This window comes from Falco naumanni, chromosome 14 (genome assembly GCF_017639655.2).
Source record: "Falco naumanni isolate bFalNau1 chromosome 14, bFalNau1.pat, whole genome shotgun sequence".
Classification (NCBI taxonomy): Eukaryota; Metazoa; Chordata; class Aves; order Falconiformes; family Falconidae; genus Falco; species Falco naumanni.
The window spans coordinates 1901198-1920238 of NC_054067.1; the positions used below are offsets into that span (position 1 = coordinate 1901198).

A 19041-nucleotide genomic window follows, 5' to 3' on the forward strand; every position below is an offset into this window, starting at 1 on the left:
CAAAAGCCCCAAAGTACTTTTAATAGGCAGATTGATTTGTTTCAGTGCTCAGCTGCTTACCATATGAATCACCCTTGATCCACCTCGCTCCTTTTATGCCCCAGCAAGCACAAACAATGAAGCAGATGAATAAATATTTCTTGATCATGGTTTTAGAGTGTTTCTTTAGATGAAAAGAAAAATCTACTGCTGAGGAAGGGGGCGGGGGGGGAGCTCCTGTGAGGGAAAAAGGAAGAGACACAATCTACTTCTTTTTTTTTCCCCTACATCCTCCATGTCAGAACTTTTGAATCTCTAGTCTCAAACACTGCAGGATTATAAAATAAATTTAGAGACTCAGATCATTCATTCCATTATACGTCCCTAATCGCTGCTACAAGAAAGCAGAAGACAAACACTCATATCTCAGAGTCATTCCTGATGAAAAAAATGAAAGAACTGTAGTGAGCAGTAGGAAAACTTAACAGACATAAGCAAAATGTGCTTTGATTTTTCAGAGGAGCTATTTGAATTGTCTTTGTAACATTTATGCAAACAAACAAGAACTGTACAGGCACTGTGCTGTGTGAGTATGAATACTATTTTACAGACAAATATTGTCAGATGCCTAACTCAAACACCTCATAGTTCAATATATTTACATAAAGGCTTGACAAGAGTTGCAAAGAAGTATTTCAGTATTTCTAGAAAGCACCTATATACTGTAAGCAAAAATATCAACAACTCTTCTTTACTTATAAAAATAACCAATCTACAGTTAGAGTCCTGGAACTCAATTTCTGTGGTTTTCTGTAAGGTCTGAAAGCTGTGTTCATTGGCAATAACAACAAAATTACATTTTCAAAGGATTCAATTTCTGATCACCACTTCTGTATCTGACAGCCCTTATGAGACTTCACAAGGAATAATGGGCATCCTTTGCCTCGTATTGGGCAGGCTGCTAGAGACTTCGAAAGACTCAACAGAAAAGGGAAGCGTAGCCCAAAGCAAACAAGGAACAGAGATGGAGTATCTAAAAAGAAAAGGTTTGTAAGATGGGAAGATAGGAGATTTAAGGGACTTAAACATTTCTAAGGATTGTAGAGTAATGGGAAGGAACAAGTAGCAGTTTATTCATTATATAGGTAGCTATGTATTCTGTAGTGACAATTCAGAAGTTAAAGCCAAGCTAGGGGAGTATTTTTCATGGACTATTAAACCTGCTGTTCACAAGAAACAAGAATAAATTGCCAATGATGCAGTGAGGACAACTAGCTTTGAATAACTCAGGGCTGCATTATGTTTTCTCTTGGGGCTTGACCTACTCAGGATCAACTCCCAGGTGAAGTCACCCAAGGTAAGGTTTTTAAGCAACAAAAGGCAAATAGTCACTAAGATAGGTGGGCCTATCTACCTCTGTACGCTAGCACTTCTTTTCAGATTTTCCATTGATTTGTGGGAAGCGAAAACAAGAGGCTAAACAGCCCTCAAGCACTCTTATAAACAATATATAGCATACAAATGAAAATAACTACATGGGTATAAAAATACGAAACCAACTTCAACAATACATATCCTCGTCCCAAAACAGACAAATAAAACTCAACAGTAAGATTTAATCCTATTTGCTTTATAACAAAAACTCAGTATGAGTTCATAGATAAGGACATTTCCCCAAGATTTCCACAGACTTCAGAGATCTGAATGCACAGCAGTCAGGGAACTGGAGACTGAGGAGAGTTAGTAACTCTATGACTCACACAAGTCCAACGGCCACAAGGTCGCTGCAAGAGCGATGCAATGAGCTCTTGCTGTCAGCAACAGTCAGAAAGGTGGGCTGCATTTGTGCCCACAGATAACACATGTATTTTTGAGGCTATAATGAAGATTATTTCATTGTTTTACTCACAGAGCTGGTATAAATCCATTTTATTTGAATGTGTACTGAATGCCAGTCTTCACCCAGATATATTCTTTTCTAGTCTAGTAACATTTGGCATCTTGAAAAATCACAGAAAATTCCAACAAATTCCAGAGTATATTCAAAAAATAGTCAAAATATTATTTGGCATCTTATCCCAATTTTAATCTATGTTATTTTTTTCTGTTGCTAGACACCTATCCTATGTAAGTTCCATGATTAATTTAGGATCATTTCTTGTCCTGTTGGCATCTGCAGTCTTGCTGATTAATTTCTGTTACAGTCTCATTATTTCAGTTCTATAAATAGTCCATTTCATTTTACTCCTTTCTATAGTTACTTTGCAACCCTCTTTCTCCTCCACCTGGGGCTCTCACTTGCAATTTAAGATGAGACAGTGGGCAAAGACTGAGCTGAAACCCAGTAATTACACCTCCCTGGCCCAAAAAACAGAATAATTTATTTTTCTTATGGATGGAAGCAGCTGTGAGCTGCTCTGAAATCCCACAAGCAATCCCACAAAAAACAATACTTATTACTTGTCAGATTAATAATACAAAGTGTGAGCTTCCGTAATTTGAAAAATGTGTATAGTTGGATTACTATATTGCAGCATTTGCATTTAGGAAGAATGAAGACTTGAATCACAACCCAGATGCCAGCGTGCTGGGCATATCTGGTTCCACCTGCAAGAATACTAAACCACCACCCAATTCATCACTGACAAAACAGGTTATATCCACAATCGTTGGCATTCAGTACATGACTGCCCACAGAACTCTCCCAGTTCTTTATGTCCTTGAGTTATGTTTACTACTTTCAGGCCTTACATTTTCTGACCTTTCAGCCTTTGCCATAAGTTCCTGGGATCCTCTGAAGGTTTGGGAAAGCTTCGGAGTGCTTCTCCTATAAGTGTAAGCACATCCTGAAATAAAAAAGAAATATGGAATTTACTTGGTTTTGTATTCCTGCTATTTCTCATGTCCTGTAGCACAGGACTACCACTGCCAGCTACAAGAGTCCCTCAAAAGCAACTAAGCAGGCAGCACTTAGCATAATTTTGCCGGATTTTCAAAGCATTCTGTTTAAAAACTCTGCTGAACAGTGTGGCCAGCGATCTGCCTCATAAAGCAAGTTTCTTCCCTGAGGAGGGGAACGAAAAAGGCGGCAAGCCTTTTCAGGGAAGCTGAGGGAAAACCAAGAGAAAAAAAAAAAGTGAAGCCTCACTTCAGACTGAAGCTCTCAAATCTTAGGTATGGAGCAAATGAGAGTCAAAAATCAGAAGACTGTAATTATTAAGTAAAAAAGAATGTGTGGTACAGCGCACAAATTTCTGCCCTGCTTACAAACACAGAAAGACAGATCTCGGGGCTTTTGGAAGCACTACTTATTCATTGCTCAGAAACGACCTGCTTTCAGTCTGACTCCCTTTCAAGAAGTGAGAGTTTTTCCTTCAGGAAGAAGATCATCCTGATAAACAGCAGAGAAGACCCAAGGAATTCTGTAAGTTTCAGCTTACACTGCCTACCATCTTTTCCAGAGGTATTTCCTAACACAAAGATCCAAGCTTTATTGACAGCAGATGCAGACAGAAGACAACAGTTCTTCCAAGAAGAAATGTCAGTGTATCCAAGAGGCCTTAGCCTCCATAACATGTTGCAGTGTCCTACATAGACTCCTATACCAAAGGATGCATAAGGAAGACCAGTACGAGTGTAGCTACCTACTATCACATCATTTTGTTATTTACCATTCTGACTTGGACAGCCCATCAGAAAACAAACTGGAAAATTAACCAAAGTGTACCCAAAACAATTCCAGGACATCCTGGGAAAGACCTTCAGCTTATATAAATCAGCAAGCTAAAATGATTTGATCTGTATGTTAGTCCCAAGCATTTTATTAATGATACAGAGCGACAAATTCTATTTTGATTTGCACTGCATTCAGGTCAATCTGATCTCACTGCCATAAATCAGAGCGAAGTCTGGCTTACAGACTCTTCAGTTACAGCATGTATAAAAATGTACCACAACTTTTTTAAACAATGTTTGCTTACTCTGGAGTAAATCTGTTCTTCCAGTTTCTCTTGGATTAAAGCACTTTCCATTAGAATCTTCTTTTGTCTGAGAAAGGTAATCTCGGCTAGCTCTGCTTCCTTCTTCTGACAGTCAGGGCACATCAAAGATTCGTGAATTTGCGCTTCTGTCACCTGAAAGATGAGACTTTGATGCAATGAGCTTGTCCTAGCAATATGGCCACTCTATTAAGAACAATCAATAAAAATAAAGATATAGATACTGTCTCAAGACAAAAATTTGCTTTTGTAGGCAGCTGTAAATTATTTCATAATCTTTGTCACTATCATCTTGATGAGCCTGTCTGAATGTTTTCACACTAAACGTACTTGGCTTTTCCCCAGGTATTACCCCTTCCAACACTGATAGATAATTTTAATGGAACTAAGTTATCTGTATCTCAGAACCACAGCACTGATCCGTAATATACTACTTTTTGTAACAGGCAAAGTTTTCCTGATGGTTGAGGTTGCATGGACATCACTGACCTCTTCCACAGAAACTACAACCTTCAAAAAAGAAAGTCATGAGATTGCCAAGCAACATATCAGTGACCAGCCAATACCGACTGTGAGGATACAGTTATACTGGCAAAAAAATTGTTTTAATTAGTATAACCCATTTAACCTTGGGTAGATGCTCAGTACAATTTTGCCAATGTAAATCTATACATATTTTGCTAGCATTAAATATGTTTAGAGCACCACCAGCCATTAGTTACTCTTCCTTAATGAGTACCTGATGTTCCAGGAAGCCAGCCTGTGCATGCTAACCAATCTTCCACAATAGCAAATACAGTAATTCCTGAAGGCTCAATTATGTTAAATTAACATGTTTTACTCCACATTTCGAATACTTGACCATCACAACTCAGTAACAGCCATTGTTAATCAGCAATAATTCCACCATATGTAACTGCTTGTCTGTAATGAAGCTATAGGAACAGCAGCGTTCCTACGCTGACAGTATACATAAGGGCTTAAATACCAACCATAGAGGTTATAATTAACTTTGCAAATTTTAAGAGGTAAATAAACCCTGAAGCAATTAGTTCAAATGTCTACATGCAGCTCCAAGTCAGAACACAGACAAAATTCTAGTTTTCTTTCCATGATAAACAGTACTACTTATAAATTCCTATGTTATTTTATTGACCATGAAATTTTAAGCATATTTAATAGCATTACACAAATCCCAGTATTTGCTATTTCAAAAATGCACAATAATTTTATCTGATGTAATTTACACAGATTCCATCTGGCTACAAAAACACAGTAAATTGCTACAAAAGCAGTGGAATCAATCCCAGAAAGTCACGTCTCTGTCGTCTTCTTCCTTGATTTCCTCTTCTCTGCATAAAAACATTATTATGTGGCGGTAAAGACAGAAGCAAATACACATAGCAGTCAAAATTACTTTTCTTAAAAAAAACTTATTACCACACTGTAAGACGCAGTAAAAATTCTACAAAATTTGGATGGTGGGTTGGTTAACATGAACATGATGACAGAATGCAGACTGCTGAAATCTTAAAACAATTTAAATGAACAGGAAGCCTGAAATAATCATCATGCCAGAACTGACTTTAAAAGTATTGCTCCCTGCTCACCTGGCGCAGGCTTTGCAGACGAATATGCTATCACTTTTACTATGCTATACGGCAATAAATGAAAGCCAGCAAAAGCGATAGAGAGAAAACAAAATAAATGACTATTCAAAGCTCATTTCTTATCAGAAATACAGAGATGCAGACATTCTGTACCAATTTCAAACCATGCATAGACATTTGCCAAGGCCCAGATTTATGGGTGAAGGCATCTGTAGGTAATGGTCAGTACTCAAATCCACGTAACCGCATATTCAAATCCAGATGCAAGCACAAAGCAAGAATGCAAGTATCACTGGCCAAAAAAATCCCAGCCTTGAGACTCTCAGATGCAGAGCTGAAGGCAAGGGCTGTGTCAGAATGCCTGTCCTATTGTGGGGAAAAACACACTGAGCTGGTGAAAAACACTTTGAATTGTGAAAAGACAATACAGATGCTTCTTAGTAAGGGAACTGATGCCATCAAGATACTGTTGGATGTGCTTTAATTCTTAATATTACCAAATGTCTAAAAAATCTGGGAGCAGGGGGGAGGTTTTGTCTTTGGAATACTTTTAATACTGGAGTCACAAAGACCCCATGATCAAATAATATGCAGGACATTTCTATAAACAGCAGTTGCAAATGTAACCAGAAAACAAAACTACTTCTTCAGTTGATTCAGGGCTTACCGTGGTCTGCAATAACTGACCATCCCAGCCTCACTCAATCACACAAAACATTATTTTTTTTAGATCACCAGACAATACTTTATAATGATCAGATTATTTAATAGCAACAGTTCTGCAGTAATGTCTATAAAAAACCAAAAAATTAGAAAGGTGTATCTTGAAATACCAAGCAAAAATCCCTTTCAGAGGCCTGAGCACGGCATCAGCAAGGTCTGCCTGATTTGAGCCTCATATTACAGCTTTTTTATTCAGTGGTTCTCCCAACAGCACAGGCAAAACATACAATTTTTTCTCCCTTTCAGTACCTGTTTAACAGTCTCTCTGATATTTTTCAGGCGGATTCTGTTCATCAGCTCATCAGGAACAATGCAGTTCAAATCGTTTGTCTCCCGTTTCTTTCCTGTGAATCTGTGCTGCAGCTTTCTTGACTTGCCACCAGTTGCCTGCCTAGAGATCAGCTGCTGTCGCATCTTACTTATCTTAATGGTGCAAAAAGCCCGGAAAGCATCCAGTTCTCCATCTAATAATTCAGTAATTTCTGTCAGGCATAAATCAATAAAACAAAAGTGTCAATTACTGTATCAGGCAAAGAGAAGAATTAGTGGTCTTCCACCTCTGTGACCTTGTATTATCTAATTAAAAAAAAAAAACAATGTCAAGTCTAGAGGCAATGACTGTAATAAAACAGTGCAGAATGTAAATAAAAATCTGGATCATAATTGTAGGAACTTGCACAATAAACATTGATATTAATAATCTCCAAAGAGGGGAGGGGCTAAGAACCCTAAAGAATTAGATTATTTAATGATACAGCACAAATATATTACTAAATCAAGTACTTAAATGCTATAACATTAAACAAACTGAGTTTCAATGACTGCCTAATACAGACTTAGCTTCTTCCTACCTGAAACTGCAACTTGCCAAACTACAATGAATTAACATTTTAAAAGAGCTACTTATCTAGTAACTCTAAGGAGCAACTCAGAAGACACTGAAAAATTACAAGCAGTGTCTATTAAAGTAACTTTGGAAAACACCTCACATATATTCTACAACCTATGGTTCAGCTTTTTTTTTTTTTTAGAAATACAATTATATTAGAAAATACTTCTCTCTAAAGCATCAATAATAATTTCCTAAATTCTTTATATGACCTTGTTTAAACAGTATCTTTCACCCTTTCGTCTTCTCTTATCCTTCCCAGTGGCATGTAATAATAAATAAAAACTGAGAGATTATACTTCAGATGGGCAGGTAAGGATGGATTTACAACTTCATTCACGGCTTAGTGGGAGATTTTCCACAGGCTTAAACACAGCCAATCAATACAGTATTTCATGAGCATCAACATGTAATGATGCTGTGTGGTACTATGCAGCCTTAAGAGACCACTGTTTTCAACTACTTACACAGGGTAGAGTACCTCTCTATCTTTATTACATGGATTTTACTTTTATGCAACTACTGAACCCCAAATAAACACTTTAATGTGTGTAATTGAAGAAAAAATGAGAAGACAAAGTATTACAGAAAGCATTACTAGAAGTCTTGCGAATACCTCTGCATATAGCTAATGCTAACACAGTGTTCCCTTCTCAGGACTCCACTCTGACAGCTATAAATTAGCCAGACAACTGGTAATAACTACGGAGGTAAGGTATGGTCAGTTTGTTTTAACTCAATGTATTCAGAAACAAATTATACTGCCCATTTAGCTCGAATGTACGGTTATATAATTGGAGGAAAAAATCCATCCATATTGTCAGTTTCACTCATTTTCAGTGATTCAGTTTTACTTTTTTTAGACAAGTACTACATATTGCAGGGTGCATTATCTGACAACTAGTATACTGGCATTCCAGTCCTGCGGGGTATCTTGGCATAACCACAACACAAATCCTTAAAACACTGAACAACATGAATGTAAAACTCTGCCTAAATCTGTTACAGTTAATTTAGTCTCACGTACACAAGATAGAGCTGTGGAATTTTGAAAGGAAAGTGATTATCCCTTCAGAAATGCAGTCGATGTGTATAAAGGGTAAGTGGACCTCTAGTTAAGACTAAGCAAAGCAGGAATCCGTGAGCTTTGCTTTACGGACAACAAGGAAACAATGTGATTTAAGGGCAACTACCACAGCTCAGAATCAAGTGTTGTAAAGATTTGTTCCTCCCCTAAAAGATGATGTATCAAATTGGCTAAAGAAAAAGACATAGTGATAGTTTATAGACAGATGAATAAGAATTAACATTAATTTAAAATGCAATTTAACCAAAAAAATTTCTTGGGTAGGATTATAAACATTTGAGTTGAAACCACCATTTCAGTCATCAGGTCATTTTCCTTACAATTGCAATGTAGAATCCCTATAAAACAGTGAAAATCATGTGCCACTACTGGGTTTAATCACACTAACAAAAACAGTGGCATATTCATTTATACTGGACACAGAATGAATAAAAAGATTTAAAAGTTACTATTGTAGGGAGGAAAAAACCCACAGAACAAAGCATTGACATATACCAAGTTGAATACTCAACTTAGTAAGTAAAACACAAGGGGTTTGCTGAACGTTTTGTAACAATTTAATATCAGTCTAATTCACTTAAGTTTCTCCTGATATATAGAAGTGGATTTTAATTAAGATTCAGTTTCTACTATTGCACTAATTGTGTGGTGCCGCATACCCGCTCATTTGCACCTACAGATATTAGAAGAAACACCAGCAAAGAGAACAGCAATTTTTAAACCTGACAGCATGACCAATTTCAAAAAGTTATTGTTTAACATCAATCCATGTTTAACAAAATAAGCTCAGAAGGAAAAAAATCGAGGACTATAATTTTACTGAAACAAGAGCAAAAAATTATGGCAAAAGTCAGCACACAGTTGAGTTCTGAATACTCAGCCTTTAACTGCACAAGGACTATTTACACTTTCAGATTTTCTTCTAGGTACATGTGGTTCACCTGTCCTTCAGCTGAAAGGAGAGAGGTACATACAAGAGGGTCTAAGCACCCAATTTGGTGATTTGTTTTATTTCTTGTGATTTTCACATATTCCCTCCCTTCCATCTTTGAACTAGACATGCTCAAAGGCTCAATCTTGTGTTTGTGGTGGCAGATTTAAATGCCACTGCATGTCTGTCTACGGTGAATCCCTCCTGGTGCCAATTACTGTTCCAGAAGTACATCTAGCTGATGCTTGTTGCCCCGAATCCTGCATTCCACATCCTCTTCATTGGAGAGGAACAAGGCAGGAACAGGGGACAAGAACAGCAAAACCAGACACCAAAACAGTCATCAAGTCAGAGCCACGCATCATACAGCAGTAAGGTCACAAACCACAGAATACTTGAAAAGTAAAGCATAATAAACTGGACTAAGAAGCTGCTCTGATTACAGAAGCCCTCTGTGTACCAACAGAGATAAGCTAATCTCCATGTCTATATGCTAAACCCTGCTGTGTGGTTTATAACCAAGTGACCTACATAGATTTTGCTTTCTGTATGCAACTACATCTTTAAAGTATGACCTTTTGAATCCATATGAATGAAGGAAGAAAAATAAAGAAAACCTATATTGACTTTCCTTTTCCTTTGATGTCTAACTTTGATTTAATAGGAAAATAGGCAGGCATTTTGTTGTTGTTATGCTTATTAATACTCTACTTTAAGAAGAAAAAATGTAGAACAGTTAAAGGAGATAACTGTAAGAGGCAGTAACTGATAACTACTTTCCAGAAAGATTTTAACCCTGCATCTCAAGATAACATTTTCATTATTATCTAAATTGTTTGTACAGCTGAGCCCAGCAGTTCAGATTAACATGCTGACAGTCTGATCAACAAACACACTGTTTGAAGAACTCCTGCAGGTAAAACAAAACTGATATAAACAAACTGAACTTTATTTTGTGATCTTCATGTTGATAGTGGTTGGAAGCACTGTAACACCGTACCTGAAAAGCACTTAGCAGCTAAGATGAGAAGCAACAGGACAGGCAGGCAAAACACAACGCATCAACCTATATATCAGCACAAGCTAATGAAATGGAACTGGCTACTCAAGACTGAGTGACCACGCTGACTCTCCTCGCCCATCCAAGTCCATACACCAAAGGCAGAACGTTCCCTTGTGCAGAACTATAAAAGTCTGAGATTAAGAGAATAAAGTCTTCCCAAGTGTAACTTTCAAGGGAAAGCTCTGTAGAGATGGAAGACTTCCTCAGTGTTATACTGTTGTTTATCATTCATTCAATGAATCTGAACTCCATCAGGTCCTTTTCAATTTCTCTATGAATCAAGTGGTCACAAGATTCTGATATATTTTAGGAAGACTATCTCAGAGGAGCTTGCCAGGAGAAGCCTCCCTACTACAGATGAGATGATCTACATTAACTGTCTTCTCACTTGACTACGCGGCAGTCTTGGAAAGCCATTAATAGAAGGATAAATGCTGAAGATGAGTCAGAAACTCATAACATTGACTCACCACTGTTGTGAATGAGCTATACAACCAAGAATAGCCTAAAAATGATCCTAGGTCATGTTTTCCCATGTTATACGGACGGTTTGAGGATGTTTGTATGCAAATACAATGCCATAAAGTAACTAGGCAGGAGGATCTCCCAGGTTAATATCTTACAGGTGACCTACAAAACTTCTGAGTTAGTTCACTTTTCATATACACACAGACAGGAAGATTCCCCTTCTGCTTCAATTATTTTTTGCTCAACTACAGCTTTCTTGCTCTTTTTTAAAATTAAAAATAGTATCTCTGACCCACTTTTTAGAACGACTTAAGCAGGACTTGGATCCCACCATCTGCTCTCACCGTTGCTTGCATAACCAGTATATGCAAACAGCAACCTTCCTTCCTCCCTTTCCCTCTCCTCCTCCATACACTACACATCATTGTGTTGGTTAAAGCTGCTCCATTGTTCTTGCCAAAATTGGTGTCCTGCTGCCTCCCTCAGCTTGGGAAAGGAACTAAAACATGGCAAACAAGTAATTCCATAATTAACACAACGCATTAACAAAGGGAGGGGGAAAACATTTCACACAATAAATTCTGAAGTCTGTTTATTTTGGAGGGGAAAAAAACCCCAACCAATCACACACCTAGTACCTGTACAGCTGAAGAGAAAAAGAGAAAAACTAAACAGTCCAGTAAAATTTTCATGATTACAGTTAAATTTAAAATATGGATACATTTTTTTAATGTATTTATCCAGATCTTGTCATAATGTATCACTAGGATAATGTCACTATGTCAGAAGCATCAGAGCCATGTGCGCTATGGGAGCCAAACTGCTTTCTGAGAAAGCATAAGAGAGGAACTGCATACTTAATTACCTGGTTCATTAAGCCAGGCTAATTACCTGGCTTAACTTTAACAGCTTGTATATAAAATTTAAGTCTAGTTAAAAGTTTACACCTCCTTTCAAAAGGAACAAGAATTATTACCTCTACTGAAGTTACTGAACTCACCAGCATGAGTTTTGATGATAAATTTGTCTTGCTTAATGCCAGCTTCTTTATTTTTTAGATCAATCCATTTTCCCATGACACCTCTTTCTGTAGCTGCAGAATCCGCTACTTCAGAATGTTCATCTGCAATGAAAAAAGGTAGCTTTGAACATACATTGTAAAGAAAGCAGGACTGCAGAAAAACAAAGCAGGAGGCAAATAATCCATTCAAAAGTGACAGTTTTCTCTGTCGAGGGAAAAGAAACCCCAAACCACAGGACTACACAGGTATCAGTGACTTTGGGGTGAAACGCTGAGCAAGCTTCTGTCCCACAAAGTTCTCATCTTGCTCATTTCTAATCACGCTACTGAACAACAATATAGGATGCACTGAGAAAAACAAACTCCTGCTTACAGCTTGTTGTCACATTCAATTTTATCTGTAATGCTAACTTAACCTCAATCTATGTCCTCCCTCATGGAGCCCCATCACTTATTTTCAGCCTTGCACAGGGTCTTCATCTGTGGCAGTACAAATACCCTCAGGAGCTCAGCTGAACTGTTGCAAGGTACTGATCCAAGTGAAAAATCATGTGGGACAGGGGCAATAAAACATCCGTATCAGCTCCCTGTTCTCCAGCTTGTTCCAGTACAAGTCCAGTTCTGCAGAAGCTAAGGAAACACCAAAGACAGGAAAGCAAATAGCTGCAAAAAGACAGAAGACTTAAGAGGCCTGAAAAGTCACTGACACTGACAGCAAGATGCATACAGCATGGTCCTACTTCCAAATACTGAGGACACTCAGGAAACACCTGACCTCTCTACTTTGTTTTCAGGATACCAACAGCAAATTCAGTGGGTTTATACAAGGAAATTGTGTGTCCCTACGGGGACACCAGCATGACAGGTTTTCTATAGCTTTTATTATATATATATGCTGTTCTCTGTAAGATATATACCATAGAAAGCAATCAATTTCCCAAAATATTTTTCTATGAAATATTCCCTAGTAGTATTCAGAAGACTCCATAATTTTATGAAACATTAACCTTGTAAAGATAAAAAGTGGTAATACTTATTAAAAAAACCTCTACGCACACAGCAAGGATTCCTCCTAGCATGCACTCCTTGACACCAGAAATAATGATTTCAATGGTTAGACATGCAATAATTTAAAAAAACCCTGTTATACCCCAGAAGCAAATGGTTTATTAAAACCTATAAACTGTAGAAAAGCAAAACTGTTAAATCCATTAGACGATGTTCAATTGTATCAATGTAGCATAAATTGACGCCAAGGCAATGATCATCCTTTATTCAGATTTCTGAAGCACTGATACCTAATGCTATATTCTGTGCTACAATAAACAGGGTTTACTTCATGTATATTTGATGGCAAATTTTGTCCAGTATTGTTGGGATTTCATGCCTAAACAGTATTTTAAAAGGATTCTTAACAATATTACTGCAGAGTGAAAAAAAACCAACCAACAACCACCCACATGAACATGTTAGATAGATGAGGGACAGGAGGTACATCTCTAGTGGACTTGTCTATAGCAGGAAAAGAAACAGCTTCCCAATTTTAAAGTGTAGACAAGGCTAGTTATATATTGGTATATGCCAGCTGATCAAGTTGAACTGAGTAGAATCAGATTACAAGAGTAACAGCTAGTAAACATTAAAATATATTTTAAATCTACACTACTTTTAAAAATATATTAAAAGTACCGTAGGTAATCTTTAAAGCTATAATGTTTGTATATGCTGACAAGCTCCCAAATTAAAAAGAGATTTTACAGAAATATTAATCTCTTCAAGTACTCACAATACTTGCCAGACTAAACTTGGAGAAAAGGAGAATGTATGAGAATGACAGAGAAACCCACGAAGACAAAAGAAAACCTAACATGACATTAAGAGAGTTAGCTTATGTCCTGCTGTCTGCTTCTTCATCACTCATCTGATAGAGCCTTAAGATACTACCTAGCCCTCTTTTAAGATATCAGGTCCTGAAACTTTCCCTGTACCCTTGGAAAAATTATTTTACAGCCTGACTACTTTTTATACATGGTAACTCAGTCAAGATATCTTGCAGATTTTTTTTTTTTTTTTACCGTGCCAACAGAATTTCAGCATCACAAGATCACTAAGGAAGGGTTTCCACGACCAAATCATACCCTTCTGCATGTAGTTATCAGCAGATCCACAGAGCACATAACACAGATCTAGTCAGCATACTTTGCACAGCAAGAACACTGTACGCAAATCTTACGGTTTTATTTTTGCTGATTCAAGTCTCTGCTGCACTGATTTAAAGATGTGAAAGGTAGGTCTCGCGCATGATAAGCTCCGCATACCTGCATGATTTTGGCCTGCTAACCTAGACACGCTGTCCAACGTATCTGACACAGCAGACCCCTCTAAATCTTCTGTGGAACGATACGATTCAGATGGTTTGCTTTCCCACTGCCTGCAGGCTTCTTCCTCCTCGCTGAAGGACTCGAAGGTATCTTCTGCATAGTCCGAACCAGAGCTGCTGTAACTTCTGCTCAATTCCATTGGCCACTTTGTGTAGCTACCAGAGCTATCTGCTGAGGCAGTTGTCATGGTGCAGCACAGCAAATAAAAACAACAGCATGTAACAAATACATTTATACAGGAAGAATGACTGGATTACTTATAGCAATGGGGGACATATGGAGGACTACTACAGCTCAGTTCACACCCAATTTAGCCTCCACAACAGGTGAATGAAATAACTACCTAATCAGCACCCTACATCAAGGCAACACCCTTTAAAGCACTACTGCTGATCAAAGTAGTGCACATGCAGATCTGCTGGGTAAGCCTTCAATAACAATTACCATTGACCACTAGCAATGAATTCTGAGCAGTGTCCCTTTCACATTTGTAGTGAATTACAGTAACACTTGGATAAAATCATTCATGAAAACAAAAAAAAAAAATCTGAAAACACCAGTTTTTCCTAATTATTAAGCCTTTTGCCACTCAGAAATGCAAACCTTCTTGTTCTGTTTAGATTTTGTCTAGATAATTAAGATGAAAACATAGCCTTTCATTAAGATGAAAACATAAGCCAGCTGATGCTCTCGAATGAGGGATCACACTCTCAATGTGAAAAAGAGAAAGTTCTCTAGATTCAAGCTCCAGGAACAAAACAGACCTAAGGTAATTCCCTATCATGTAACTGATTTATTTTAAATCTTTGTTCTTACTTATTTTATCCTTTTTTTTTTTTTTTAATTAGAATGATGTGATGCCCCTTCTTCCTTTGAATTTAAGGACCTAAATAACTTTGTCCTGAATAATTTTGCTTCAATGTCTTCCCTACCCTCATAAACTACGGACAGTAAATGTATGGGCAATATCCCTCCGGAAAGATGCTTGCAGCAGTCAGCCATGGCTGCTTCATGAGAAGCATGGGAACCCCAGCGTGCTAACAGCAGGTAGACAAAGGCACTTCTTGTCATGCCTGAAACTCAGATATGCCACTGTACTTGGTGTTTGTTACCGGGGTTTGGGCAGCTTCGTTTTAAAGCTGCTGAGTTTCACCATTTCCCTACTGAATATGCTATGCTGCCTGTTTTACATGCCATATTGCTGCCGAAGTCTTTCTGCCTGCTGTGTAAAGGCCCTATGCCCCTTCAACAAATTCAGAACATCATTCCCAAGGCTAGACTTCCAAAACTCATCTGTTGCGCCAAATTTCTAGATCCAAAAGTTTCCTTTTTGTTTTAACACGGTCCCAAAAACTGAAGAACTGTTCTGACCTAAATTTTAAAGATTAATAAACATTAAGTAACTCTTTTGTTCATTATTCACCACTGATTCAGGCTGGAGATTGGTTATTAGGATCAGGTCTACTGAAGAAAACAGGAAATTCAAGAAGAGAGTCAGTGTTCCAGCCCGCCTAAGGAGTCACAGCTGCATAAGCAGCACGGGGATGGTTGCGGAGCGAGATGAATTTCAGCAAGTAACAAGACTGGCTGAACTAGAAAGGCTTCATAATATCAGATATGACCGATACTAGCTCATTTTCACATTGAAAAATAGGTATTTGTTACAACACCAGCAGATAAATAACTTGGAAGCATTAAGTATACTTATAAAGAGCAAATAAAACATTTTTACAGACAACTTTAAAGCCCCATCTGCTATCATACAGCTTTTGTTCCTCACAAGGCTGAGGTAATACCCACCTTCACAGATTGGCAGAAAGCGAGCTTAGTGCTTCAGTAAGGGTTCTGAAAAAGAGAAGCCACAAAACGGTTCCAATCGCTATGCTAAGGATGGCTCTGTCCTACGACACGGTGACAAACCCTTGGCGCGGCAGAAGGGGCTGCCGCGACATGTCACCGAGCTCGGGAGGCACCTGAGGGAACGACGCTCCCCCCTCTCAGGAGGCACAGATGTAACACACCCCACTCGTGAAAAATCGTCACTTCCACCAAATTACTGCCAATTAAGATACTCTCCTCCGTGCGCCTTCAAGTTAAAACCCAGAGGCAACACAGGTGGGGTGCTGGGTTGTTTGTGGTGTGTTGGGTTTCTTTCATTTCACACTCCAGGCTGAAAAAAGGCATTTTTCAAACCGATTTAACACACGCTTCCACTGACAAATGCCTTTTTAGAAAACCCTACCGCGAACCTGGCCTTCAGGCTACCTTTTACCACACGGCCCGCCCCGGGCCCGGGCCCTCCCGCCAGCCCCGGGGCCTGGTGCCAGGACCGAGCCCGCCAGCGCCGCCGTCCCCTCAGCCGCGGTCCGGGCTGTGGCGGGCAGGCCTGCCCCGCCGCGCTCCGCTCCCGCCCGGAGCTGCGCCCTCCCGCCGGCCCCGGGGCGCCCGCCTCTCCTCGCAGCGGGGCTCCTTACCGAGAGCCGGCCCCGACCCGCTTCGGCACGGCCAGCCGCCCAGGGCGCTGCGCTGCCAACCGCAGCACGGAGGGGCCGGGGGGGGGGGCGGTCCCCGCAGCGGGCCCGACCCCGCTGGCGACCCCGGCTGGGCCGAGGGGAGCAGCGCGGGCAGCCCGGGCCCAGCGGCCTCTCGCCGGCTCCGCCTGAGGTACGGGGGCGGGAGGCCCGGCTGCCCTCGGCTGCGGCTCCGCCCCGCCCGGGCTGCGGGCACCGAGGGCCGTTGGGGGTCTGCCGGGGCCCAGCGGCGCTGCGGGGGGTCCTGGGCGGCAGCGGCCGCCATCTGCCTCAGGCGCCCCCAGCCCCGCGGGCAGCCAGGGGCCGAGGGAGCCCTTGGTTAAAGCTCTGGCGGGCCGGGCCCCGCTGCCGCCGGGCGGGGGGGCCGGGCACGGGTGGGGTGGCGCGGGCCGTGGGGGGGGGTGCCCCGGGGGGGCGCCATGGTGGGGGCTGCGGCCTTGGGCCGGACCCTGCCACGGGGGTAAGGTGCAAGCAGTGTGTGTTTTAGGGGGTGAGATCCACCTGTAGCCTGAGGTCTAGTTTCAACAGGTTACATTGTGGATAAAACCGGTTCTTCTGTATACATATATGTACACATGTATATATTTATATATACACACATACCTTTAATGTTGCTATTTCAGGTTTTCACTCTTTTTATTTCAGTGAAGTCGTTATTTTTATCAAGAAAAGCTTATTCTTTAGTTCTGGGGTGCATAGCGTGGTGCATGTCTGCCACGTGTAAGTCACGGGGGGCTGTATCCTGACAAGCACCTCGTGTGGTGTTTGGACCAACTGGCCAAGGTCTCGCCTCCACTGAGAGCTCTAGGACACAGCTCTTGGCTTCCCTCCTGTTTGATGCAGCGCAGCACGGGGTGTTAGCAGCTTACGTGGATGGTGTTTCTCTTGAAAGAGACAACTCTGTGCTGCAGCTATACCTATCATATAAAGAAACTTTGGCCAGCATAATGAGATAGATCCGCAGTGTTGCAGAAGAGTAAATAAATGCATTGATGCAGTGGAGTGTAAAGCAAAAGGATGTAAACAGGTCTGAGCACATATTCAAATGTTCTCGGATTTGGTTGTTCACTGCTTTCTGCAGACAGTGGAGTGCTTGGCGCTGGCCCTTTTCATCTAGCTTACTTCAAAAAAATTAAAATAATTTAGATGTGACTAACATTTCTTTTACATTTGCCATCCATACAAATTATAGTAGTGGTCAGGTGTGCAACTGCAAATGGAAGGGGCAGTTATCCATACTGCTGGAGGTGGGAGTCAGCTGAATACCAATGAGACTTAGGCTGTCAAAACTACAGAGGGAGGAAAATGTGATTAAGGAACTATATGCTAGGTAGATCAGCAAAATCTGCATTGTGTACTAAACCTGTCCAAACCAAAGATTCACCTTTCGTCAACTGTTATATTTTCTTTCTCAGGAAAGTAATGTTGCAAACAAGCTAGCAAGCACCCAAGCTGAATAAGATCAGTATCTGGAAGAATCTAAGAGGTAAGCTGACAGTTTTCATGCTCTGGGTTATAAACGATGGTGAAATAGGGTTGGGAGAAGCATTACCTTTTCTTTAAAATTCTAATCAAGATGCACAGAATAACTAAGAATAATGCAGATCCTCACAGTTCCCACTAAATACCTCCCTGGCAGCTTGATTCTTCATTATATATCATTGTCCATTTTTTTTAGTGGTAACAGCTGACATTAGATTATTGCTGACCTGGTTGGTATTTGAATTTATTCCCTAGAGGTTAAAGACTTTGTAGTTCCATGTTCTTGATCCTTTTTAAAATTCATAATTTTAAACCATGGAAAATATATTGTTCTATCAAGTTTATTTCTCTGACATTTATTCAGTGGAGAGTGTGATCCTAATATTAAAGGCTTTTGATTTGAAGCCTGGGATACAGATCATTCTTTTCACTGGTCTTCCCTAAACCAGGTCATTTTATCACTGTGGTTCCTCTTGTTGGGAAGTTAATATATTGAACAGCATAATTATTTGAACCAGGATTTGTTTTTAAAGGATTTGTGGGTGGTAATAGATGGCTCAACCCAGTTGTGTCAGAAGGTATTACGATTTCCATCTGCTAATGTCATGGAGTTGGTCCTATACAGAGCCATAAATAATATTATGTGAGAAGCAGTGACAGGCTTTTACTCCAGCTCGTCTCTTTATCATATGTTAAATTAAATTTAAACACAATTGTTGAATTCCTTTGTGTGGGTAAGTGCTTTTTGATGTCTCCTTCTATTAAAGTTGTAATATCCCTTTTAACCAGAGGGCTGCATAAGAATTCATACTTGCTAGGTATGTTTCTCAAATAATCATAATCTCATTAATGTTGCCAGCAGAACTAATTGGGCTGTC

At 39.9% G+C, this 19041-nt stretch overlaps 1 protein-coding gene and 1 long non-coding RNA gene across 14 annotated transcripts in view; one reads left to right on the forward strand and one right to left on the reverse strand.

Annotated features, from left to right (window-relative positions):
* Positions 1-16754, reverse strand: part of C14H8orf48 (chromosome 14 C8orf48 homolog) — a 47250-nt gene extending 30496 nt beyond the window's left edge. For 2 of the 12 annotated variants that reach the window (XM_040614316.1, XM_040614315.1), the window contains exons 1-5: positions 14088-14337; positions 11749-11871; positions 6560-6792; positions 3960-4112; positions 2741-2825 (exon numbers count right to left, since the gene is read on the reverse strand). In XM_040614316.1, the coding sequence (XP_040470250.1) occupies positions 2741-2825; positions 3960-4112; positions 6560-6792; positions 11749-11871; positions 14088-14337 (844 nt within the window). Of the gene's footprint in view, positions 1-60; positions 2826-3959; positions 4113-6559; positions 6793-11748; positions 11872-14087; positions 14338-15443; positions 15522-15950; positions 15996-16123; positions 16321-16624 lie in introns of those variants that run through there. The other 10 variants (XM_040614317.1, XM_040614319.1, XM_040614326.1 and 7 more) reach the window with 9 other exon arrangements.
* The window catches only part of LOC121097387, a 56937-nt gene continuing 54640 nt past the window's right edge, over positions 16745-19041 (forward strand). Inside the window, exons 1-2 of one of the 2 annotated variants that reach the window (XR_005830943.1) lie at positions 16745-16814; positions 18097-18167. This is a non-coding gene — a long non-coding RNA (uncharacterized LOC121097387). Of the gene's footprint in view, positions 16815-17148; positions 18168-19041 lie in introns of those variants that run through there. The other variant, XR_005830942.1, reaches the window with a different exon arrangement.